General features: G+C 43.7%; 1 protein-coding gene across 1 annotated transcript in view; it reads right to left on the bottom strand.

Annotated features, from left to right (window-relative positions):
- SLC16A14 (solute carrier family 16 member 14) overlaps positions 1-26,590 on the bottom strand; it is a 31,063-nt gene extending 4,473 nt beyond the window's left edge. Inside the window, exons 1-4 of the mRNA XM_074364458.1 lie at positions 25,731-26,590; positions 18,702-18,973; positions 12,790-12,933; positions 4,934-5,911 (exon numbers count right to left, since the gene is read on the bottom strand). Coding sequence (XP_074220559.1) covers positions 4,934-5,911; positions 12,790-12,933; positions 18,702-18,960 — 1,381 coding nt within the window. The 5' untranslated portion in view covers positions 18,961-18,973; positions 25,731-26,590. The remainder of the gene's footprint in view (positions 1-4,933; positions 5,912-12,789; positions 12,934-18,701; positions 18,974-25,730) is intronic.
- Between the last annotated feature and the right edge of the window lie 1,316 nt (positions 26,591-27,906).

Genomic DNA, 27,906 nt, shown 5'->3' on the forward strand with positions numbered 1-27,906 from the left:
AATAAGATTAAACATATCATCCAGAAACCGTGGTGCAGCTTCAGAATTAAATCAGAAAGACACACTGACATATGATCAAAAACACATCCCAGTTTTCCTCGGTGCCACCATTTGTCAGTCGTGGACCACTGCGAATCAGGATGAAGTGAACAATTGACTTGCAGGTAACGCCGAGTGGAGAGGCTCTATAACCAGAGTACATGATGGGACTATTTTAAGCTACAATTTTTAAAAAATCAATACATAAAAATGAGGTTCTCATACTCCACTCATCCCATATGAAAGCTGATCTTGTCATTTTGATAGTTAAATCCTCACTTGTCGCATGATCAAGTGATTGAGAGTAGAAAATGGTGCTCTACGTGGCCAACTCCAACAGCTGAAACAAGCTGACCTACCATCACCACTTAACACAGACCTCAGCAATAAAACAAAATCCTCACTGGAAAATTAATTTGTATTCAGTTCAGACTACTTACTTGTTTGTTTGAAGTGGCTGAGCACAAGCTCCAGGGATCTGTGATGTGGTCCCTACCCACCTCTCCCCCTTGTTGTCCCAAGCTTAACCACAAGCACAAGCCATACTGAGTTTCAAATACATCTGTCTTGGCTTCTTGTCCGTCCATGTACTGCTCCCCCTTCTGGGAGGACAGTAATAACCACCACCTCCCTTAGAACACCCTAACATCTTCCCTCCACTCCATCCTCTTGTCTCTGCAGGCTACAGAAAACGTGTGTTAAGTGTGTTACACACTGTTACAGCCTTAAATTTGCATCTTTTCCCTAAACACATAAACGTTTGTAAAAGCATCTTCTCACACCCCAGTTTTTGAAAGTAACTCATATGTCAATGTTTCAAAAGTGCACCCAACTGTACCAAACAATGTAACAGTACAAATTGGAGGCACAGTCCTAAATTTTGTGTTAAATTAATCCCATAGGTTTCTCCATTCTACCATTAGGATTTATTCTGAAATGTCTCCAGATCCTGCCATCTCTGCTAGTTTGAACTCAACCCAGTCCCAAGTCAGATGCAGATCAGGTTAGGAGACAGTACTTTGCCTTGTGCTCTGACCCAGCACGTGGGGACATGACTCTTTAGAAATAAGGTGTTTCAGACAAGCTGCCCTCCTCATTCATCCTTCACCATGTCTCCCTACAGGTCTGATCTTCATCCCTTGGTTTGGAGCCTGGGATCCTGGGCAATCCTGATCCAACTATCAATTGAAATCAACAGTTTCAAAGTAAAATCTGGTTCCCTATTAAACTGTATTCCAGGGGCAGGGGAGGGTAATAGCTCAGTGGCAGAGTGCATGCTTAGCATGCATCGGGTCCTGAGTTTAATACCCAGTACCTCCATTTAAATAAATTGCACTACTTTTCATTTGAATCTGTCAAATGAGAAATGATGGCTATTCTTCTTATTTATTAAATAAGTGTTCCCGGGTCTTGGTGAAAAAACATTACAAATTGTTGTTCGGGTGTTATATTTGATGCTGGAGATACATGTAGATTCTTGGTCAGTCAAATCTGGTGGCCGAGTTTTGCTTTACCCCAGAAACATCTAGAAAAGTATCTACTATTATTACATCTTTAAAAGAGATGAGCCGAATGCCCAGAAACGTTATAAATGAATTACATCAAGAAGTTCATATTGCTAAATGACATGGTTGAAATGTCTGTTCAATATCGCTGATTGCACATTCTTCTTCTAAATGGAAATGTGTGATTGTCTAACATGCTACTAAATTGTACCAGATTTTTTAATGCCAGTAGAAACCGCTTTGAAAAATAGAAAATATATTCATTCCTAAATCCATTAAAAAAGAAAAAGCTAATGTGAGCAGTAATCTTCCTGGTAGCAAATCAAGCCAAGTAATAATTTCTAGACCACCTGGAATTTCTAGCAAGAATTTAATGTGGTTATTTAGTCACTCATATTGCCAATCACTCTGCAAAATGATGCAAAAAGGCTGGCCTTGCATCTCACTGCAATGTTGGCTCCTTGGCCTAGGAAGTCAATGAATTAAACAGAATCCAGCTGGTCATGCTGATTGGCATTGCTCGGGATACGAGTTCAGTGGAAGGAGAAGAAACAAGCAAAAATGGAGAGGCCCTTTTAGATGGCTGGCCTGGAGACGTACATCGGAACATTGATTTTAGAGTCCCCTGGCAGCACTTGACGCACGTTCACGGTAGGTTTGTAAATCACCATTAATACAATGGCTTCTACCACTCATGGTGGATGGAGCTACACTCAGCCACAGAATCCACTTCCAGGGAGGATCCCTGAAGCGAGCAGAGATAAGCCATGATGACTCAGGGTTGGATCTAACTCCCTGTCCTCTAGTTGTAATTCCTTCCTCTTCCACTCAAGAAAGTGTACTAGAATGCAGATGTGTGAAAAAGAATGGGTTAAGGAAACTATGCTGGCAAACCGTGGTGCTTTAATTAACATGGATCATGAATTACTTCTGCTGCACTGCATAGCTGTGTTGTGATGCTGCTGCTGAAATCTGATGGATCAGTATAAAATAATCCCACTGACCATTAGAAGCAGAAAGTACCCCTCAATGAGAGATTTCATTTCTACATACAACATATCTAAAAGGCGCCCAACAAGAGGGTGGATGAGCCACTGATAATATTCCCATCCCCTTAATGGATATTTTAGTTTAACTTCTCTGAAAGTTACCACTGGTTGACTGATCCAAACTCCAATCCTAATTCTCTTCTCCTTTCCTTCCTCTAGTACAGACGCTGGAAAGCAAAATTCTCCAATTCTCAGTTTCCCTTGAAGCTTGGACTAGCTGTGTGAAGCTGGCAAATCAGATATAAGTGGAATTCTGCTAGGACTAAGGCTTCATCCCTTCCTTTCTTGTTATAAATGAGGATATAGTGGCTGGAGCTACTGCAGCCATTTGTGTGACCATGAGGCAACTAGCCTGTGGAAAAGGCCCAGAGCATCTTGAGACACTGTCCCATCATCATCTAGTCCCTGAACTCTAGATTTCTGGTTATGTGACACACTCCACTGGAGGATGTTCTCTTACAACCAAATGCATCCCCAACTGATGGAGAATTCTATACAGTGAGATCACTGAGCAGTTCTGACTTTTGAGCTGCCAATATTAGTCTGCTGCACTGCTATCATTATTCCCTGTCACCTAGAAATGTTGTGCCTGCATCTCTGTGTATGGGCAGAAAACAGGAGCAGCTTGATCCAGGAGGGGGTCTATCTGTAGCCTCTGGGTTTCCTAAAGCAATTCTTGGTCCTTAAACCTTTAGTCAGCCAGCTGCCAGTGTTGTCAGCTGTATAGGTAAAAATCTATGTTTTCCTGAGCTTCACGTTCTGAGGGCAATATAAAAATGGCTGTGTTGGTACAAGCCCTCTGCCAGCAGGACAGGAGATGACTGTAGGGTCCGTGGAGAGACTGGGAAGAAAGGGGCGGGGAAGGCTTTGTCCTGCACCCATGGTGTTCCCCCCATGCATGGGAAGAATTATTTCTGCAGAGGGTATGAGAATAAAGGGCCAGGATCAGCCAGACAAGCAGCACAGAGGTGGAGGAGGAATCTGAAAAGGTGATGCTCTCCCATTTTAGCTTAAACACTGCACGGAACTTCCAGCAGTTCTGACAACTGCCACCAGCCCTGGCCTGGCTGCCCTAACAGTCATCTCCAAAAAACACCTCTCCTTTGTATTTGGCCCTGGCCCCTACCACGCTTCGTGGGCTCCTGCCTCCAGTCCATGGATAGCGGGTAGACTTGATCACTTTTGCCCAGTACCTGGCCTCTTGGGGATTGGGTCTACCTGTCACAAAGTTTAAAACCTGCCCAGAATGGCAAGGTCAGAGAAGTAGCTGGCCCAGACACAGGTCCCCTCAGTGGTGCCTATGGCTTCTGGTATGCCCAATGCAAGAAGCCAATTCTCCATTAAACTGAGGTGAACATACGTGACAGATCATATTGCCAACCGGGGCCCTCTGGGCCTGAGGCAGGTGGAATGTCCGAGCTTTCCCGAATACACACATTGTAATCCCTGGAACCCGTGCAGATGACCTTATGCGGCAACAGGGACCTTGCAGGTGTGTTCAAGCTAAGGACTTTGACATGGGGGACTATCCTGGATTAGTTGGTGGACCCAGTGTCATCATAGGTATCTTTAAGAATGAAAAAAGGAGGCAGGAGAGTCAGAATCAAGAGAGATGAAAAGATGCTACGCTGTTGGCTTAGATGGAGGGAGAGGCCAGGAGCCAGAAAAGTAGGCAGCCTCCAGAAGCTGTAAGAGGTGAGGAGATGGAGTCCCCGAGAGCCTCCGGAAGGAATGCAGTTCCACCGGCACCTTGGTATTGGCCCGCTGTGATCCAGTTTAGCCTTCTGACCCCTAGAACTGTAAGACAATAAGTTTGTATTGTTTTAAACCACTAAGCTTGCAGCAATTTATTGCACACCAGTAGGAAACTACCACAGGGCTAGATCCAAACCACAGAATTCATCTGTCGGATCTACACACAGTGCTTTGAAAATCTGGAAATGTCACCTAAGAGTGCAGAGTCCCAGCTTCTTCGGGGGCAACAGACAACAGAAGAGCTGGTAATGATTTTCCATATTCCTTGGTGACCAAAATCAGTTGGAGCTGGGCAGAGGCTGCCTCCTCCAGAAGGGGCAGGGGCTCCACACTATTCCATCATCCACTTCACCAGCCTGGCCCTTTTAAGTCTCAGGTTATGGATCGAAAGTTCATCTACTTTCTACATGAAGAAATGACCTTTAACTTGCTAAAATTTACACATGAGAAACCGGAGGCAGGAATGGGAGGGGAAAAGGAGCAAGTACACAAACGGAAACTTCCTTCTTGTTCATCTCGGACTTATAAATGACAACGCAACCTTTCCACACGAATTCTCAGCCCTTAAAACTTTGAACGGTTTACCTGCAAAAGGCGGTCCCAGCAAGGCGGAGATGCCGTTAGCACAGATGATGATGCCGTAGGCGTTGGCCAGGTGCTCAATCCCCACCAAGTCTTCAGTCACCACGGGCATCAGGGAGAAGTAACCGCTGGAAAACCCTATCAGGGCGCAGATGACCGCCAGGCCAGCGTACGTGTGCATCAGGGGCAGAATGAAAATACTGAGGACCAGGGTGAAGTTGGCCATCAGGAAGACATTCCAGACGCTGATGCACGGCAGGTCGGCCACAACGCCCAGGATCACTTTCCCAAAGATATGAACTATTGCTATAATCGAAGTCAGAGGGAAAACATCGTTTTGCTCCGATAAATTATACAAATTGACTATTTCGGGGAGGTGAATGAAAGGGATGACAAAGCTGCTGTAGGCAAACAGAGCCCAGAAAATAAAGGCGACAAACATCCGATTAGTAAAGAGCGAAGCGGCCCCAAAGTAGCCGGAGTACCAGTCCCGGAAGCCCCTGCGGACCCGCACGGTCAGCTGGCTCACCGCCTTCAGGACCCGCAGGGCGCACATGTTCTTTCCGAGCGCCGCCTTCTCCGGGCACGCCTGGGCTGCCGCGTCCCCGACGGCGTCCTCGGTGCCCGGGCCGCCACCCTTCTCTTCCGCTCCGCCCATCTGTCCGCTGGACCCGACCGATTCCGTGGAGTGAGCCCGGAGGACGTGCGGCTTTTTCCCTCCCGGGTCCTCTCCGTCCAGCCCAGGAGAGAGGGGCCGCATGAGCGCGCCGCAGACACACAGGTTCAGGGAGACGGCGCCTTGGATGAACATGGCGTTCCGCCACCCGTACTCCGCGCACAGGTACTTCAGCAGCACCGTCATGAGGAACGTGCCGAACCCGGTCCCGGTGGTGCTGAGGCCCTGGGCCAGCGCGCGCCTCTTCTGGAAGTACCTCCCCACCATGACCACGGCCGGCAGGTAGGCCATCCCGCTGCCGAAGCCTGCGCCGGGGAAGGGGGGGAGGAAGCACACAGCGCCACGTCAGAGGCCGTATCCCCAGCGCGCAGCATCCAAAGGTCATCTGCATTTCACTGCATTCGTCTTGATAACTGTCATTTTTAATATGTATTTTTCATTTAACAATGGAAAAAATACCCATGATCCTGCCATATTTATATAATCACATTAAGCATTTGGATTTTTCATATTAATTTTCACTTACATAGATTTCGACTCGTTCTTATTAAAACTCTATTAATAATTTTTTATTCTGCTTTTTACACTTAATATTAGCTCCCTGATACATTTCTTATGGTGCTATATAGTATTATTTTTAAAATTGTGATCAAATATATATAACATATAATTTATCACTGTAACCCTTTTTTTAGTTTATTTTTGTATCATTGTAACCCTTTTTTAAGGGTTCAGTAGTGTCAAGTACATTCACATTGTTGTGCAACCAATCTCCAAACTCTTTTCATCTTGCAAAACTGAAACTTTATATCCATTAAACAACACTCCATTTCTTCTAGCTCCTGAGAACCACCATTCTTCCTTTTGAGTCTATAAATCTAAGTACCTCAAATAATGGAATTAAATAGTACTTGTCTTTTTGTAACTCGTTTGTTTCACTTAGCATAATATCCTCTAGGTTCATCCATGTTGTAGCACAAATAAGAATGTCCTTCCTTTTCAAGGCTGAATAACAGTCCATACACACACACACACACACACACACACACACACACACACACCCAACATTTTGTTTATCCATCCATCTGGATGGACACTTGGGTTCTGTAACTTTTCTTTTAAACAAAGAAATAATAATGAGTGCAAAAAGGAGCTCAGGAGGTAAGTATCAAGATGATCATCCACAAGGCGTTTCTAGCCCATCATTTCCCCCAGCAGGCTTTTCAGTGTAGGGTAAGCCCATAATAAAACAAGCCTGCATTCTCACATCAGACCATAGACTCCGCAAGGGCAGGACTGTGTCTGTATTTCCGCCCCTCGTATGCCAGGCACCGCCCAGAGCACGCAGTGTGTGCTCAGTGATTTATTGAAAGAATGAATGACTCTGAGGGCTCTGTCAATGCTAACTGAACTCAACACACTGGAAAGCCTTTATGTGCCAGGGGATGAAGAGTGGCGCCAGGCAGTTTGCAGAAACCTCAGGAACAGGCCAGTGTGTTCCCAAATTAATTGGAAGAGTGAAAGGAATTCAAAAGCACCCACCGATCAATATATGTAGCTCCTAGATGTCAAAACCACGTAATACTTATTTGTATCTCCGATTTTTAATTGCATCTTTCTTAGAAAATAGGAACAGTCTGTGACTGACGTGGACAAAATTAAAATGCTGGTGGGGAGGTTGTGTGTGTTGGGGTGGGGGGTAGTGGGAACACTCTGTGCTTTCTGCTCGATTTTGTGAACCTAAAACTGCTCTAAAAAGTGGTTTATTTAAAAATAAAATAAATATGAAATGAAATGAAATGAAATAAAATAAAATGAAATGAAATGCTGGTCAACAGGTTGAGAGTTGGCTTCTCAACTTGCAGGTACAGGCAGAGGGAAACTACAGCCCCACTTTTACAAGACAATCATGGGGCCCATATAGTTCTAATGCTTAAGACCTCCCGACACTAGAAGAGCAGCTTCATTGTATAAAAGAGACTGACTCATAGTACCCAGCAAAGCCGAGAGGCCTCTCCAGTTCAGCATCATTTAATAGTTTTGGAATTTCTTGACTTTGGAAGGAGAGCAGAGCTGTCACACATACAAATATAATAACAATGACCACTAATTTAGTGGCGATGGCGTGCCAGTTGCTTTACGGGTTTATCTGGTTTAGTTTTCACAGCAACCCAAAAGCTACCTGTGGTTATACACCCACATTATATAAAAGGGGGTCTTGAGCCTCATGGAGAGTAAGACACTTTCTTAAGACCCTGCAGCAGGTAACTGGAGACTTGAGATTGGAATTCAGACCCAACTACAGAGTCTGGTCCTCTTCCACTGCCCATGCTGCCTCTCACCCTAAACTGCTCATTCCCTCGAGCTGCCAGCATGGAGCTGCAGAAGGATTTTGGTTCAGTTTCTAAAATAAGTGCTTGGAAGTAACCCACCTCCTTTATCTACCTTAGAGCAGTGATATTTACAGCAACTGTCAGAAGCCAATGACCCTCAGCTAAGAATCCTAATTCTCAGGGGGATACTTTTGTTTTAAGAACAATTAAGTTACCTTCTTAAGTAACTGCCAGCAGAAGTGAGAGCAGGTAGGTCCCCAAGCCACCAGCCAGGCCTCAGTGAGGGCAGTAACGTAGCAATAATTTGCATTACAAGAGAGAGGAGCATGAAAAAAAGGGCTACCTTTAATTTTGAACCAAACTCTAAGCTAACCTCTATGAGTTTTAAGTCCACAAAAGCCAAAAATCCCTAATTTCTAAATATTCAAAGAGAAAGAAAAATATTCAATAGTCTGTAAACTGGGCCTACATCCTAACAAATTGGTTGACTTTCAGTTATCTGCACACTGTTTGATAAAATTAATTGAATTCTGAAGATTTCTATGGTTAACATGAATTTTGAAGAGCTTATCTCTTTATAAAAGCTGGTTGTTCCCTTTGCTAGAATGTTCCTCCCCTCAGACAGACCTAGGGCTCAGGCCCTGTCTCCTGTTCACAGAGCATCTTCTCAGTGAAGCCCACCTGACCATCCTCTTCTGTTTTTAATTGAAGTATAGCCAGTTACAATGTGTCAGTTCCTGGTGTACGGCATAATATTCCAGTCATGCATATATATACATATATTCATTTTCATAAAAGGTTATTACAAGATAGTGAATATAGTTTCCTGCATTATACAGAAGAAATTTGGTTTTTTTTATCTATTTATATGTATAGCAGTTAACATTTGCAAATCTCAAACTCCCAAATTTATCCCTTCCCATCCCTTTTCCCCCAGTAACCATAAGATTGTTTACTATGTCTGCGAGTCTGTTTGGTAGATGAGTTCATTAGTGTGACCATCCTACTTTAAAATGCAAGCCTCCCCTGTCCACCACTCCCACTCCCAGTCCGTCTTACCCTAGTCTACCTTTCTTTTTTCCCTGTAGTAAGCACTTAACCGTATAATTTACTTTTTTACTGGGTGTATTACGTATGATCTGACCCTCTTCTCCCCTGCTGCTACCAATACAAGCTCCATGAGGGCGGGGATCTTCTTCTGTTCTGTTTACTGATGCCTCTCTCCCAGGTGCCTAGGACAGTGCCTGGCACACCACAAAGGGATGCTGTGAACAAAAGAAAGTTCTATCGAATTTGGTCAAGAAGGGGAAATGGTCATATTTTGAAACAATAGTCATCTTTTCACACAAGATTAAATTTATACCTCCAGGATTAAGGGACCAAAAACTCAGCTGAAAATAAGTGTATCAGTGGCTATTTTGAAAAAAATAATTATTTGTGAAAGAACCAAGAAATTCTTTGATGTTAAATATTGTGACAGAGTTTTATTGTACTGGGGAGATGTGTAGTGGAAAGAACACAGCTGGCCTCAGGTTTGAAACTTGGCCCTGCACCCCATAAGTGCCCGTGTGACATTGACCAAGTCAGTTAAACGCACAGAGGCCCAGCTCATGGGTAAAGTACCACCTGCTATATTGTGTTGTCCTTATATATATAAATGTAATACACCTGTGTAATTGCACACTGTCAATTAATTTACTGTCTTCTCTCTTATAACAGGCTATTGGCTAATGAAACCATTTGGGTCTGATTCAAAGTAAGCTTTTAAAAAACAGGTGGTTTAATGAGATCCCATGTACCTATTATCCAGCTTCAACAATTATCAACTCCTGGCAATTCTTGTCTTAAACCCTGCCCCTACATCAACACACACACACACACACACACACACACACACCTTCCTTCATATTATTTTGAAACAAATCCCAAATATATCATTTCATGTGCAAATATTTTAGTATAAATCCCTAAATAGAAGAATTCTTTAAACTACATAATCATATCATTATCTGAAAAAATGAATAATTCCTTATCATAAAATGTCCAGAAGGGGTTCAAATTTCCAATTGTCTCATAAATGACTATATTTTTAAAAAAATGTTTAAATCAGGATCCAAGTAAGGCCTGCATATTTGTTGATACATATTTTAAGTATCTTAATTTCTCTTTCTCTTTTTTCTCCCCTCACAGTTTACTTGTGGAAGAAACTGGATCATTTGTCTATTACATTTGTCATTCTGGATTTTACTGATGGCATGCAAGTTTAATTTTTAAAATTTGATTTGTCACTGAAAGTAACCAACATGTTAAATTTAATGTGGTTCTCGATCTCTGAACAGCAGCAGAATGAAATGACTAATAGGGACAGAATTGAGGGACGAAAGCATGCGTACCATCAATTATAACTTACTTTAAATAATAAATGCTCCCTTGTGTGAGGGAAAAAAAACCTGGGTCCAATGCTACAAGCATTCATTTCCCTGTTGCACTATCCAGGCCCTTAATGGCAACCCCCTTCTTAATGTGACTTTGTTATTCATAACCAGCACAGTTATGTTATGAGTGTACAGGACAGGCCTTGGGGATATTCAGGCTCAAGTCCAGCAGTCCGGCGAGGCCCTGTTAACGTCCAGCCCGGGGCAGGTCCCTGGATCAGTTCTCCAGCACACTCAGGTTTAGAGGCGAGGCCTCCTCCCTCCAGGCCAGGTGGAGGAGGAAGACAGGCCAGAGGGGGAGAAGACATCCTGTGCTCCCAGTCAGCATGGATGTGAGGAAAGGGGTCTCCTGGAGCCAAGTTTAAGAGAATGGAGCTCTGGCAAAACTGACGAGATGCGTCCAGACTCCTGGCTAAGTAAGATCGCTCGGACAGACATTAATTTCCTGCTTAATAGGAGGACACTCCCCACAATGTTAATTGCCTAGACGTTAAGAAAAACAAGTATGAATAAACCTGCTTCAAATGCCTTTTGTGATGAAGAAAGATGTCAACAAAGTTTCTTTCAAACATAAATCATACAGTTATTTATATATATATCTAGATCTAGATCACTTGCTTTTTGTAGATCTTTCCATCTGAATTTTTTCTTTTCTATTAAACAGGGGTCAATCAGCTTCAACTTGCCTCACTAATGACAGTCCAGCAGCATACAAACTAACTGACTTAGCTTGGTTTTCCACTTAAACATACTTATATATGTGTATTTGTGGAAGAGGGGGATACATTTATTTTTCAGAGACTTTCTTTGAGTGTTTCCTGTATAAAAAGTGGGAGCCATAAAGTGTCTCAAGAAACACTTTCACTGGCCTCCTGAGTTTTTCCCCTACTTCCTTGTATCCATAAATATTTGTTGAATAAATAAGTGAATGAATAAATGAATGAATATAGAGATATCATTTGAGGATCAACAAGCAAGTAATTAACTGCAAGGAATAAAATTCTGTTTAAAGACAGAGTTTACCCATAGACATCTCTAACTGATGGGAATAGATTTCAAATCCTGGCGTTTAGGATCAAGTATAGTCCAGACAACCACACACCACAGATCAAGTTCTTAGGGGCTCCCACCTGTCTGCCCAGAGACCCCAGTGTAGCTCCTGAGTCTCAGCGGGAGGAGTTTATTTCCTCACCTATAATGTAAAAACCCTCATGCCAGCGCTATTCATCAGACTGTTATGGGGCAAAGTTTCTAAAACACTCAGGGGAAATATCTTAGGTTGTTCTTTAAGAACTGTTATCAAGTCCTCCAGATCAATGGTTTTCAAACCAGGCTTCACAGGAGACAGAAGGGCTTTCGGTGAACATGTGGACAGATGTCCAAGACAGAACCAACCTGTCAACTTACATGGACAGTCGATTTTTGTGTTCACCTTCTCTTCTTACCATAAAGCATATACTTATGCTTATGATATAATAAAATACTATATATAAAACAATTGTATATTAGCTAACATTTGCCCAGCACTTTATGATGGCCAAGCACTGTCCCAAGTGCTTCTTACAGATGATATCATAGAATATTTCAACAACACTGTAAACCAAGCCCTCTTAATTAGCCCATTTCACAGATAAGGAAAATGAGGCGTAAGTAACTTAAGTAATTGCCCCAAAGTTACACAGATAATAAGTGGGGAAAAAAAGCAAGAATTCCAAACTCTACCTCTGAACTCTTATGCAAACACTGTCATCAATGTGTTATTTTTTAGGATTGTAGCCCTGTACTCAAAAAAGTCAGGCTAGATCCGGTTCACCGAAATACAACTGTACACCTAAGAAACTACTTACCTGCATGCATTCTGCTACCTGTTGATAAAGGAAATTACAGCTGGGAATATATTTTGCAGAACGGATATGCAAACCGTGCTGCCTGGCAGCCAATTTTTACATATCCCCTGGGGACTGACACTGTGTGCTTTAGATTTCGTTTTGCTTCTTAGGGTCTCTACATCTATGTGGGTTTTGCTGCTATTTCATTAATTTGAATAGGGCTGAAGGAGAAAATGATTTGTCTCTGATTCACGCTGGATTCTGCAGTTATTAAATGAGAGGATGTTATTAATACATCTGTACTGGTATAAGAGAAAGGACGAGCACTTAGAACCAGGTATGGAAAAGTTAATTACATTCTATCACGGGAGACCAAGTACAGCTGTTAGTTGTTTCCTCATGCTTAAGGCATATTTTTACCTCATATTAAAAAGTATTTCCTGGAGGATAGGATCAGGGTGGGGTGGGATGGAGGAGACAAAGGGCAAACTATTTTAATGGGTCTCTGTTTTTCACAATTAAATTCCTTGCCGACATGCCCCATAGAAGCATTTAAAATCAAGTTAAAAAAACCCACAGTGCTTACCGGCTGCGACTCCGAAGGTAATAAAGAGGTAGTGCACGTTAGCGGCGTAGGCGCTCAGCACCCAGCCCAGCGAGTTCAGCAGCCCTCCGATGATCGCCGTCCGGCGGCACCCGCACGTGTTGATGAACAAGCCGATGAAAGGTCCTGTCACGGAACATTAAGAAAGGAACTGACTAACGGCATTTTATCTTCATGCTTTCTTAGGGACTCCTTATGTGAAGACAGAAGCTGTTAAAGAAAACAGACCGAAAAACCCCATTGCTTTATGTGCAGAAAACTTCCAGCACGCAAAGACAGATTTCAATAATTTCACCAAAGGACACAGGACTCTGGGTTTTCAAGGAAGGCAGATCTGAAATAAATAGAGAAATTGATTCATTCTCTTATCTACAACAGAGGTCCTAACCTACTGGTTTAGAGGCTCTATCCAGCCTGTGGATGCATTTTGTTTATCCAGAGCAAAGTTTAAAAACGTTTTGAATCAGTTGCCAATATTTTTTAAAAATTAAGAGAATTCACACACACACACAAAATCCAGTGGGAACACAGAATACCTTCCCACACAGCCCGAATCAGCTGGAGCTGTGTAGTAGCTGACCACATTTAGCTGTGTCACACCCTCTCTGGTTTGCCACAGTCTCCATCCTTCTCTTTAGTCTTTTATTTGGCCTCCTGCCCTCTTTACATGACTTGTTTGGCCTCTGTACACATCCCGGTTTTCTGACTCCAGACCTTAAGGGAGTACAGAAAGGGGGTTCTGAGGACTTCCAGGCTTCAAGCAAGGAACCTATAGCCTGTTTTCACGAGGACACTCAGATGCAAACCAAGCTGGAAAGAACTTCTCATCACTTCACACATACTTCAGCCCCTGCCGATTCTCCGTCCTTGGCCGGACACATCAGGTGATGCGTTTATTTTGCTGCATGGAGATTCAGGGATATCCTTGGTTGTGTAATGTGTGCCAATACTCAGAGCAGGACAGTATGATATGATACACATTCTAATTCTTACATTACTATGACACTGAAGTTTTTGTCAACCCCTTTGCTTTCTTCCTAATTTTGTGGCAACTTCTGATGTCACTGAAGCTTAATGCTTGATTTGGGATCAGTGATTCCTTGTCCAAATTGCAATCCCTATTTTAGTCATACAGTATGAATGAATACTAAACATTCAGTAAGATGGTGCACTTAAACATCATCTTATTTTTGATCATTATTACTTTATAGAGTTATGAAACCCTCCATTCAGGTGGGACTATTTCAGGTTAAAAGCTTGCTGAACTCTAGGGAACTTCCTCTTTTAGTCCAAACTAAAATAAAATTTTCCTTTACAGTTCTAACTATATTCACATGCAGATTTGGATACACAGCCTGCTAATGAATTTTTTTTTTGTCTAATGATTTTGAGAGGGTCTAATCCCCAAAATTATGAAGGTAAAGACTTATTAATTTAATTAATAAGGAAGTATTTACATTACAGAAAATAATTCTGTATATAAACCTCTTACAATAGGCTTAATACAGTAAATATATTTTATATAAATATATCATGTTATGTATATAATAAGTATGATATAAACAATATGTAAACTAAGTACATTGGCATAAACATCTGAGGAAATTATTGGGGGCACCTGAAATTCAGAAACCAGGGGTGTGAGTATAGCCCAGTGGCAGAGCGCATGCTTAGCATGAACAAGGTCCTGGGTTCAATCCCCAGGACTTCCATTAAAAAAATAAAATAAAATAAAATAAAGAAATTCAGAAACCATATGTTGAAGAGGTATCTTTTATTTCTTTATACATATTTTATTTTTCTAACCTATGGTCATTTCACCACTTTAAATCTCGGATGAGTGGACAAACAAGAGAAAGACACATGATTCACTGGTTTGCTGTTAAAAGGCCTTTAAGAGATGAAGGGTCAGTGGGTAACAGCTCAGGAGCATGATCGTGTCTCCCCCATTAGGGAAAGGGCCCCAAAGCACGTTTCCTGTGATGCTGCGTGTTCATGAAACATTGCACTAAGAGCGCACTTGGGGGAGGAAGGGGAGAAAGCCCCAAGTAAGTGTAGACATTCATATCTGGAGGAATGTTATATATATAAAAAAGAAAGTATTAATTGCTTTACTGAAAAGAGCATTTGATAACAGTGTCTGGCTTTCTAGGTGGTCAACTCTGGCACCATGTGTGCTGGGGCTACAGTCATTTATGATTTGCAGATGAGCAAAGTCAGTCCAAGAAACGCTGACTCCTCTATGGTTACAAAATATAGATTTGTCAAATAAGAGGAAGTCAGATCCCAACTTTCAGCTTCTCAGTTTCTTTTTCTAACCATTGTTTACTGCTGGTCAGCTGGCATCTCTATGATGGATCTGCCATCCAACACAATGAGAAGAACTTCACACACAGTCTAAGAGGAGGGGAAAATAAGGTTGAGGTGCAGTCCTTTCGCTGGAATGCCCACCTCTGGAGAGGGATTCAGCGTTTCAGAATGAGACTATACAGCTTCTCAGACTTTCTCCTCTTCGGAAGGAATCTGAATCTTGGCCCATTTCCCACATGGTACGTGTTGCATTGCTGCAGAACATGCTGATGAAGTCATAATTTCTTGCCCATCCCAGCATCTCATAGGTTGTAAAAAGCTCAGGTGAGGAGAGAAACAACCTGAGATGAGCCTTGGAATGCTATCACTGATGAAAGTAGGTAGTTTATTGAGCTCCTGGTCTCGGGGTGTAACCCTACACTGCAGTAAATCAATGGTCTTCTGCCTTGGATGAACCTTGGAGTCACGAAGGAGCTTAAAAAAAAAATCCTGATGCTAGAGTCCCGTCCCAAGAGATTCTGACTTAATGGTCCAGGTGCAGCCCAGGTTGGCAGGGTTTTTAAAAGCTCCCAGGTGGATCTGATGTGTAGCCAGGATTGTCAATCACTGCTCTGAATCTACTTAGCAAGTAAGTGGCCTTCTGCAGCCTTAAGCTTCCCCTAACAATGCGGCTTCCACCAATGATTATTTGAAGAGCTATTACAAAGGCTGCTACAGATCTGACTGAGGTGATGACATTTCATTAAAAATTGAGACCTTCTGCAGGAAACTGGCAAAATCCACGCTAGCAATGAGTGAAACAGGAATGAAATTACTGAATTTCCCACGTGTGAGTCACTGTTCAAGGGAGATGGCTTTCGACCCTGTAGCCTAGTTCACGTTTTTTTTACTTAAAATAAGTAACTCAATATGTTTATAATCAGAAAATGGAAACAATTTATATTTATTCCCTTCACACATATTTTCAGTTCTCATTTGATGGAGTGGCAGACAGTATGATGGTGGACACCATTCCGGGGTCCAGTGGACCAGGTTTGAAGCCTGTCCCACACTTACTGGTTAACTCCAGTAAGTTACTTAATGTCTCCAAGCGCTGCATGTCCTCCTCTCCGAGGCAGAAATGATGGTCTGGCCTCCAAGGCTGCTGTAGGATCAAGTGAAATCATGTACATAACATGTGCTTGGCATGTATTAAGTGCTCAATAAAGGAGAGCTGTTCTTGCTGGCTTTTGGCTTGGAAAAGTACCCAACATATCTGCCGCCACCCTGTACCCTGCTATTCAGCTTAAGATACTGAATAGCAATTTAGGGTCATGACTGATAGAATAAAATAACTTTCATTTATATAGCTAGGAGATTTGTGGTGTTATAATTTCTGAGCCGCAAGGCAAAAGACATTTATCTGGTTGGCATCTTTCCTGTAGAAAGCTTAGTCTACAACCTGAGATTCCACTGTCTGGAATTCAAAGACTCCCCAACAGAATTCTGAGTACACAGTCACCTCCCAGTTAAAGATGACAATCACGCTTCACCACAATGAGTTAGGTGTTCTGGTTTGGGGGATCATCTTCAGAACCACATCCAATAGTCTCAGGACTGGTTTCCATTGCTTATTCCTGTAGAACTTGTCAAACACAAAACAATAACAAAGACGACCTAACTGGATGGTTTGGAAAATACTGGGACATTTCATATCCTGGCCTTTGGCTGAATCTTCTTTTTTTTTGTTGCATGCACACCCTTCCTGGATTGAATCTTAAAGTATTTTGTTCTACCCGATAAACATTTACTTTTAAAAGATAAGAAAACTGGATTTTAAGTATTTGAGAAGCACAGTTTTCCTTTCCTGACTTATTTCCAACATAAGACGAGCAAGTTCCCTACACTGAGGTTAACCTCCCCATACGTTTCATAGGATAAGACAGTCCTAGTTTGAACAAAGCCAAGGCGGGGTTGACGAAATCAGTTCATTAAGGTTATAGGCAAAAATGATTTCACAACGATTCCCTCGCCCACATAATGCTGCCCTTATTTAACCGTTAAACTAGGTGAGTAAAGGGGAGGGTATAGCTCAAGTGGTAGAGCGGACGCTTAGCATGCACGAGGTCCCAGGTTCGATCCCCAGTACGTCCATTAAAACAAATAATAATAATTAAATAAATAAACCTAATTAGCTCCCCCCTCCAAAAAGTAGAAATAAAATAAGAAAATTAAGAAAGACTTAATCAGTAATAATTCCCTTTGATAAACACATACCCCCTGCACACATTTTGAGAAGCAACACTCTGTCCTTGTTTTTTGTCATTAGCGCTGCCACTGTTATTAATGTTGCTTGTATTAGTAACAAAGTAACACTGGCTAAAGAAAGGCCAAGATCAACAAATCTCTGAGTTGAATTCAAGCAATTAGTTACTAATGTGGAAATCCCTGACAATGCACAGACACTCGCCAAACACACATACGCCTGCCATACACATACTCTCACAAAAACAGGAAAAGACTTGAAGTCATTTATGTTTCTAGCATAAAATATATTACGAATACTTTAAAAAATTAGATGTAAAAGTATAGCTTTTACTTTCAAGTGATGCAACTGAGCAGCTTTAGGGTATAGTGGTAATGACCTCATAAAATTGTTAAGAGAATGAAATAAAATCAAACAAGATGATGTAATGGTATGCACATGGTGTATAATAGATGCTTATTAAATGTTAGTTGACAGTAAAAGTTGTTTAGTTCCAAAACTGAAGCACATTAGCCATAATAACATGTCATATTTATAATAACTTTCTGGCTTAGTATCTCCAACTGGATAAGAATTGCTTTCATAGATTGCTGTGTGGTTAGGTTAAACTACAAAATACAAGAATATGTTATCATTTCCTCCTGTTAGCTAGATCAATAACCATCCTTAGAAACAGTTTCATAGATTTTTCAATAACATAGAATCAGTATTTCAAATTTCAAACATTAGAGCTCTGAAATAAGATTGCTATTTACTTTTACTGTGTTGTCTCTGAAAGTTTTATCTTTGAAAAAGATTCTCAAGTGTTAAACAGATTTATAATGATAGATAATACATTATAACAGTTAAGAAAACAGACTTAGGGGCAAAAGAGAGTATTTTAATCATCAGTTTTTAAAAAACTCCAAATATTTACAATCTTCAAATAGCTATATCCCACAAAAGGACAAATATGGTATGATTCCACTTGTATGAGGTCCTCAGAGTAATCAAATTCTAGGGACAGAAAATAAGAGTGGCAGTGGCCAGGGACAGGGGATTGGAGAGAGGTGGCAATGGGGAGTTATTGCTTAATGGGGGCAGAGTTTCAGTTCAGGAAAATGCAGAAAGTTCTGGAGATGAATAGTGTTGATGAAGGTACTCAATGGCACTGAATCCTATACCTAAAAATGGTTAAAATGATAAGCTTTCTGTTGTATATATTTTACCACAATAAAAACAATAGTAACATCCACTAAAGTCAAACATCTAATGTTTCAACAATATAAACCTTTCCTTCCGGTGAGGAACTGCCATTGTATAATGACTGAGTTTCATGACAGGTCACACCAGAACGTACCCACGATCAAGGTGACGCCCATGCTGAGGGAGCTGACCCACGCCGTCAGGCCACGGCTCTGATGGAACTCTTCAAGCCACTCCACGTTGAGGACTCCCAGGGCCATCTGGGAGCCCATGATGAGGATGTGCACAAAGAAAGAGGAAAGGACCATCATCCAAGCCCATCCACCATCAATGTTTGGGTGGGGTTTAAGTGTCTTCTTATCCTTGGGGTCATCTTCAAAATCATACCCAATGTCTTCATGACTTGTATACATTTTCCAAGAGTTTCTGAAATACATATGACAAACAACTTCATTGAACATCAAGACAAAAAATACCCCCATCTCCTTTGGACAGCTCGACCTCCTCATCACAGCCAAAGTGGCCACAGTCATCACATCAGACCTTTCTATTAATCTTTGTCATTGCACAGATTTGGGAACACTCCTCACTTTCTCACAGGACCAAGTGCTTTTATGAAACCTGTTTCATCTTTACAGTCATCCTAATGTAAGTATTACCATCCCTATTTTAAAGAAATGAAATAGACTCAGAGAAGTGAAGTGCCCTTCCAAAGTTTTCATGGCCAGCAGGTAGATGGCTCGACAGGAACTCGGGCATTGAACCCAGCTATTCCTGATACCGAAGCCCATGCCTTCTGTCCCTTATTGAGATGGATACTGATAAGTGACAACAACGATGTCAGAGGAGGAAGACGCCTGGCCTTAGGCAGGGTACAGCTTGGCCTTGGTGGGGCTCCTGGCAGCGGATATGGTTCTCAGTTTCGTGAGTCCCAGTGTTCAGTTTGTTCAGCGCAGCCAGCATGGGGACTGACTCACACAACCCCAACTCCGGAGGGTTTGGTAAAGGAGAAGGGCAATTTATCATCTTAGAATGGGAGATAGTTTTCTAATAATGGTGATAATTATGTCTGATATACAAGACATACTTTTACCTCCTCCACCCACCCCCATTCCCAGCATTTACCTGGGAAGCTAGAAAGTTCCTTAGAAAATAGGAAATCAGATTAAAGAAATTTGGATACTACAGTGATGTGCAGGTTGCCAGGAAGCCAGGGGCAAGATCTTGTAAAGCTTGATGTGCCGGATAAAGACCTTAGAGTTCGTCTTGTACATAATGAACAGTCGGTGGCTCAATCTGCTCTAGGAAGAGACAAGATGTTACCTGCGCTTTGCAAGGTCCATCTCTCAGGATGTCCCAACAAGAGGAGGGTGGCTGGATGGAGATGGGGGGCGGGTGATGCCAGGTCAGGGGAGGTCTCTGGGTTTGTTTTACTTTTCAGGATGAGAATGAAGTGTGTGCATAAGAACTGAAGGTAAGGAGCAAAAGAGAGGGAGAGAGAGAAATAGAGAGAGAGAATGACTAATCCCAGAGGTGATGGGACAGGGTTAGTCTTGATCAGGAAGAGGGACCCAATCTCTGAGACTGGAGGAAGCAGGGAGGTGGATGGGGATAAGATGGGAAGCAGTGGGATGGAAAGTTATACCTGTTGGTCTAATTTCTTGGTCAAGTACGGAAGCTAGACCATTGGCTGAGAATGAGGGGGATGATAGTTATTTCGGGGTCTCAATGTTCAGGCTAATGAAAGAAACTGTTGTTGAAGACAAGTGGAAATGATTGTTGGGTGGCCCTGAAGGCAAGCTGAGCCCTGCAGGGCACCGCTGCATAGCCACAGGCAATGGAGCACCGTGGACAGAGCAGACCGAGCACTCTGCCCCAGAAGTCTGCAATGAGAAACGCTGACAAAAAGCTGGTCTGTTTTTCTGTGACCACATACGTGCCAGCGATCCTAGACAATGTCATTGATAAAATACTCTTCTCTGAAAAGAATTCTTCACTGGTCAAAGTTCCAAATAATGCTGTTTCCAGGCTCTGTAAGCTTGAAATCAGCATGCTTTGGTTGCCATGCTTTTGTAAACACTGTGTTCTACAGGGACGTTATCTTGGAGAACTGATGGTTATACAGTGGACCCTGGCTCACGTGGGACCCCAGCTGTACACACGTGTTTTGAGAACAAGTTCCTAAGAGTTCAGAATTGCTGGCGCTTCCCCTTGGCTGAATTTGGGTCTGTGGTGCCTGCAATGTCCCACCGTGCCTGCCTGTAGCAGGACATCCGTGATGGACTGTGACAGCTCAGTTATGGTGGGGACAAAGACAGGAACGCCAGCTCCTTCACTTGTGTCATTCTATGTGCCCATCTGGAGACTTTCTTTTTGTTTAAAATTTAAAAAAAGCAAAACAGAGAGCAAGACTGCACGATGAAAATCTTTGATATGGAAAGTGAAATTTGCAGTCAGTACATGAAATGCTTTACTCAATTTGACTAACGTCTTTAAAATGGAAGTCGATTCTTTTTGTTTCCCCCAAGTAATTATTTCACAATAGAAGAACAAATAAGAAAATAATGATTATTCCTGATCATTACATGTGATTATTACTGAAGATCATTTTGTTGCAGTGGAGGAAGGTGGTGTGAAAAAAGGTCCCAGGTACTCTAGGCATCCCTCTGTCCTAGGGCTCTTCTCTGCTGGGTTGTGATGTGGACGAGCAGGACAGAGAAGCAGTTACACTTGGCCAAATGGACAGTGCCCAGCCTCTTTTGAAGCGTCTTGTGGCAATCTGTATACCCTCTTTCTGTATATCTCTGACTTAAGAATTGTTTTTCACCTTTTCAAGGGCTACGTGACCTGCAAAACTTAAAATACTCTCTGCCCCTTTATAGGAAAAGTTCGCTAATTCCTGGACTGAGTTTGTTGGGAAGAAACGGACACTGAGGAACCAAGGATGCCAGTGGAACAGCAATTTAATGGATCTGTCCTGGGGCTCATCTTGACTTTTCCTTTCTCTCATAATTATTATTTTTTATCTTTTAAAATTATTGTATCTCTTCAACAGCCATCCAGTTCTCAACCACTACACCCCCTGCCCACATTGCTGCTCTCTGCTGGGTCCTTCCCTCCACCTCTCCGTTACCCAGGCTGCTGGGAGTGATTGAATGCTGCCTTACCAGGTAACTTCCCCATCCTGTCAAATTATCTTTCGGATCAAGTCCAAACTCCCCCACTGCCAGGTTCTCCTCTTGCTTTATCAGCCGCTCTGCTGGGTCCCTCCTCCCGTTCCTCACTCTTGCGCTCTGCTCTCCAGCCTGGCTGAAGCACCTGCAGCTCCCTGACCTTGGCACAGTCTCTCCGACCTTCCCTTCTTCCCTCTTTCAGGAACATACTTCCCTCCTTCTGACCTCCTGGTCCTCTTCTGCTCATTCTTCACAATTCAGCTAAATTATAATAGTGAAACCTTAAATAGTAACAACAACAGCAGCAACAAGAAAACCCTGCAAACATCTCTAATATCCAACAATAGAGGAGGTGTTAAATCAGTCATGGTATAGCCATGCAATGCACGGCCACCATCAACAATAGAACTGTTCAGACGCTTTGAAGACATAGAAAGAAGGGCACACTAAGGTGTGATTATACTTTGGGAGGGGTCAGAAAACGGGACACATGAAATAATCCCTTTTTTGTTGCTGTTGTTAAAAACATGTATCTGTAGGAAAAAAGACTGGAGTGAAACAAAAATGTTGATGGAGATTATTACTCTTTGGATGATGGTCTTCCAAGTAATTTCCCCTTCTTTTTATTGATCTTTTTGGTAAAAAAAAATCTAAATAAACATACATTAACTATATTATAGGAATGTAAAGGTCCTTTTCTCTATCTTTTAAACATCATTTGGATCAGTTTCTTGCCTCTAGTAGATTAGTGGCGACTCAGAACCACTTTCCTTGGGAAGCGTAGTCCGTGTTGGGCTGTAGGCTTTGGTATGTGTTTCCCTCCACCCCCCTCTCCCACCGTGAGAAGACAGTGTGCCTGGGGATAGAAGGGGATGGGGTAACCCTTGCTCTCCAAAGCTCACAGCCCAGAAAAGAGCTACCCTGTCAAAAGGGCTAGGAGGACGAAGTTAGGAAGAGTTCGGAAGGCATGTTTGATGGTGGTCTTCCCTCTGTCCCTGGTAGTGGTACCCAGAGTCCCAAGAAGTCAGAAAGGGGAGAACCAGGCAGCTTGATAAGGGATGGGCCTGGCCTAGATGAATAATAACATGGTCTTACAATCCGTGCTTAATGAGATATGTGTTTAATGAGATAAAACAACACTACTTGACATTTTCCTAAAGCCCATCTACATCTAAGAAAGACTTTGAAACAAGAATAATACAAAAGTCAGGTTTTTTTCAACCCATGAGTTGAAACAGTGTTTTTTCTAAGCAATGTTAAGAACTTTACATTCTTACTGAATTATTTATTTTATGGGTTGAGATACAGTTGCCATTGAACTGCTCTTGACATTTTCAGTTTATTTGTTCATGAATAAATGACGCTGAGTAGCATTTAAGGGAGAAGTTTTATTCAAGAGGCACAACTGTGCATGGAGAAAATAGTATTAGCTGGTGGGTAGAACGGAGTTCCATCAGATCCTGAGAAGGTACCTGGAGGCCTACTAGGCAAAGGAACTGTCTGCACTTCACAGCCAGATCTCTCTGAAAGTAATTCCTATTCTGACTTATCACAGTTACCTGACTGTCCAGCCAGGTCAATGAAGACAAACAAAAGGTGACAGAAAAATAAGGGTCTATCCTCTCACCAAGTGTACTTTAGTATTTTGTTTTATTTAGTTTTTAATTGAAGTATAGTTAGTTTACAATGTTGTGTTAGTTTCTGGTGTACAGCATAGTGATTCAGTTACACACACACACACATATATTCCTTTTCGTATTTTTTCATTATAAGCTATTACAAGACATTGAATATTGTTCCTTGTGCTATACAGTAGGACCTTGTTGTTTATCTGCTTTAACACGTTAGTATTTATATAATTATAAGATACAACATAATCATCTGAGCATTATGATCCTACTCTGCACCTGGAGAGGCAGAACCAGGACAGGGGTTCTGGATCATTCCATCCCAGGCTCCAAGTTTTCTCCACCATACGGTCTTCAAGCTCCCCCATCTTTTCCACAGCCTGGCACATGTGTAACATAACAACACACGAGTGGGACACTGGGGTAAATGGAGCAGTGAGTGTGGGGTTTCCCCTAAGGATCCATGTGTAAAATGTCACCCACTCTAGGCTCACCCAGAAGGGAAGCTCTGCACGTAGCATTAGGGCCCTGCGCTGAACAAGCTGAAGGAAGGACACGGGAAGATTATAGGACCAACTGTCAACCTCCGTTCCTCCCAAAAGTGAGTGCATCAACCGTGAAAGAGAAACTGTAAACACGGGAAATGAAGTACCACATGCAGGCAAAGACGTGGAGGTCAGCTATATATTTACCTGGCAACAGGCAGAAATGAAAATAATTTAGAGCATGCTGGTGTGTTTCAGACGTTAAAACTAAATTAAATTTTCCACAACTCTTGTTAGGAGAGTACGTTTTATCAGCAAGTCACTGATTTTGAATTTGGCTATTGTGATTATGTGGTGAGCTCATTATAAATGAGAAGTACAGGGGAAAGAGCCAAATTAAGGGTAATATTACAATCTTTCCCAAAGGTGGGCAGAGTATGTTGGTGGGAGATTCTTCATTAGATGCGAGTGCATGGCGGGTCCACCCAGTATTTGGCTCTATCGGTATTTGTCTTCTAGACCTGGTGTGCACTGCAAATCTCGGGCCTTTAGAGGGCGTACTTAAGGCCAACAGGCTGAAGAGGCTGGAGCAAGGACTTGGGGAGCTGAGCTGGTGCAGAGCCCACAGCGCAGGAGAACCCCGGCTGGGTCCACGCTGTATTGGGGGCACTAGACATTAAAATGCCTTCTATGGGCCAGGGACTGTGCTTGGTGCCTTCTCCACAACAATTCTGTCCAGTGAATATTAATGTTCCATTTCACACATGAGGAAACTGAGGCAATCTGTAGAATGGGGGCAATGCAACTTAGGTCTGACTAGCAGGTGGTGGAGTCCAAATTTCAACTTGAGCCTGAGGGATTCCAAAGCGTATTTTATCCACCTCCTCCAGCTAACACACACACACACACGCACACGCCAGGAAAGGGGAAAAGGAATCTTTCTAATACCCAGTAATAACCCTCACTCATTCTTGCTAATGAGCCTGGATCAACTTTTCCGCGGAAAGAAAACGACTTAGTTGGTAAGCACAGTTGAGCTCCTAAATACCGTCAACGGCCTTGGCGGCGTCAGGCCCCGAAATGGCCGCCCCCAGTTCCCTCGCCCCATTTTAGTCCCTCCTCTCCTCCCTGAGGAGCCTTGATCAGAACCGCTATGGGGAACCAGCATCTGCACGCCCTGCTCTGGCCCCCGCGCGATCTGGCCTCGGCGCCCCTCCTCCGAGCGTCACGCCAGCCGCCCCCGGACCCCTTCCGGGCATTCCGTGCTCCCCCTTCCCTGACACCCCCAGACCCCCCCCCCAATCCCGAGCATCCCGGCATCCTGGCGTGCTCGGAACCCGCCAGCTCCGCGGGGAAGCGAGGCCGATCGCAGTCCGGCAGCCTGCGCAGGGAGGCATCCCGCACCCTCAAAAGTCCGCTGGCCGCCCGGCCCCTGTCCTGGTGTCCCACTCTCCGCGCCATCACCGCTAGTTCGAGTCCCTAGCCGCAGCTGGGAGAGGAGGCGGGGAGCAAAGCTGGGCGCCGGACAGAGCGCGCCTCCAGGGCCGGGCGGGGGTTCCGAGGGGCGCCGTGCGCCCTTGATGACGCGCGCGGGGCCCTGGCCGGCGTGGGAGCGAGGCGCGCGTCCCCACGCTCCGCCCCCGCCCGCCGTTACCGCGCCCGCCCCGAGGTGGCCTCGTCCGCTACTCGGCAGCCCCTCGGCTAGTGGCCTGGGCGCGACCACCGCGCCTCGCGGCCGCCTTGCCTTCGACCGCGCGGGCCGCCTTCCCCGACCCTGCCCCGGGCCCGCGCCGCCGCTTCCCGAGCGTCTGGGGTGCAGCGGCCGCCCGCGGTCAGAGATGCCCCCGCGCCGTTCCATCCCCGGGCCCGCGCTGCCGCGCCGCCTCGGGATACTCACCGCCCGCAGCCCGCGGGGCGGCGGCCTCACTCGGCTCCCGGGCCCTATCTTCGAACTTGCTGTTTCCCTCGGAGCCCCCGGAGCGGCTGGGCGGAGAGATTCGCTGCAATGTCGCCTATCATCCTGGAGATGCGGCTGCCTGCGGCGCGGCGCTCCGCCGGGCTCTGTGCGCTGTGCGGGCTGCCGGCGCCTCCGCCGCTCGCTGCCAGGCCAGCTCCGTCCTGCGGAGCTTCGAGCTTGAGGCCTCAGTCCGTGTGGCTTTAAAAAGGGTGCGTCTGGAGGTGCCCGAACCTACCCTGAGCTTCCTTCCAATCCGTGCAATTTCAAATCTCCACGCTGGTTCATTCCTATACCGGCTAATTCTGGTTTGGCAGGAAAAAAAAATTGCAGTCACCTCACGTGCACACTCTTGTGGCCGCTTGTAGTTTCTAGCTTTGGCTGAGGTTCGCTAATGCTCTCAGCACACTTACAACTGGAGGGAAGGGACTGAAACCTAACCTAAAATGCAGGTGGAAATAGACGTATCCTCCATTTCTCTGAAGTAGGAGAGAAGTGATGGAGAAACCCTCACTGAAGACTGGGCCACAAAATCTGGCAGTCTGTGGTTGGAAGAGGTGGACGGACCTGCAGTATTCTTGGCCAAAGAGGACTGAACATCCTCTCTCCTTTGTCCCATCCTGGGCGGTAGCTCTCCCTGCTCTTTCTCCAGCATCTGCTACCTGCATTCATAGCACCAGGCACAAGTTTCATTTCCACACGTTGACTACCCTGTTCCCAGCAGTGCACCCAGCGCAGCGCTCTGCCCAGGGAACGTTTTAATAATATAAGTAAATAATATAAGTAAATAATAAATGGAGCCAGGGCTGTTTTACCTCACCTGAAGGCTTTTGTGGTGGTTCTCTATTGCTGTTGTAATGTATTACCACGGACTTAATGACCGAAAACAACACAAGTTTATTATCTCATAGTTCTGGGGGTCAGAAGTCCGAAATGGGTCTTCCTGGGCTAAAATCAAGGAGTTGGCAAAGGAGTGTTCCTTCTGACAGCTCTAGGGGAGAGCCCATGCTTTTAGAGGTGTCCTCAGGCCCTGGCTCACGGCCACTTCCTCTGTCTTCAAAGCCAGCAGCATTGCCTCATTCTGTGTCTTTCTTCGTAGTCACTGTCTCTTCTAGTTGGCCTTCTTTTTCCACTTTTAAGGGCTCTTGGGATTACATGGGGCCTACCCAGTGGTAATTGGGTTATTGGATAATCCAAATAATCTCCCTGCTTTAAGGTCAGCTGATTAACAATCTTAACGCCACCTGCAAATTTAATTCCCCTTTGCCATGTAAGGTAACATATTCACAGGGTCCAGAGATTAGAATGTGGTCGTCTTTGAGGGACCATTATTTTATCTACCATAAATTTCCTTCTTTCTTACTACCTTTTTTCCTTCCTTTCTTGTTTTGTTCTTTTATGGAAAAAAGAATATTCATATGCATTTCACGTTGCCACTTCTTATAACAAATCTTGATTTAAAAATAATTGAGAACATCCTGAGAAACTGTGGTTTAGTGAGGACATCTGGGTGAGGCACCAGGCTTATGTGGTCCAAATGGTGTACTTTTGTTGATCAGAACATGAACAAATGGATGGTTAGTGTTCCCTTGGGATGGCTTTCTCAGATACCACTCATTTCAACCAGGCTTTAGATAGTAAGTCAAGACTGGGTTCCTGGAAAATATCTCAAGTGCAGATGATCCATCTTGTTTGGAGAGAGGTCTGCAAGATTTGAGAGTCTGGTTTTTTCCCCTCTGAAACCTTTTAGATTTATTGAGGTATAATTGATGTAGTGTCAACTGTACATATTTAAATATACAGTTTGATGAGTTAGCATAAGTCTGTGGAACCATCATCTCAATCAGATAACTCCAAAATTTTCCTTTCCCCCTTTGAAATCCAGTCCTCACTCTGCCCACATGACCCCAGGCAACCTCTCATCTGCTCTCAGTGAAGTTTCTACTCTGGACCATGTGTACTTTGCATCTAGAATGCCCATAGAAGGCTTTCCTTTTCTTTTTTCCCTCCATGTATATTGAAGTAAGATTGACAAATAAAATTACATGCATTTAAAGTGTACAATGTGATGATTTGATACACATATACATTGTGAAATGACTATTGCAATCAAGGTAAT

Source organism: Camelus bactrianus, chromosome 5 (genome assembly GCF_048773025.1).
Source record: "Camelus bactrianus isolate YW-2024 breed Bactrian camel chromosome 5, ASM4877302v1, whole genome shotgun sequence".
NCBI lineage: Eukaryota > Metazoa > Chordata > Mammalia > Artiodactyla > Camelidae > Camelus > Camelus bactrianus.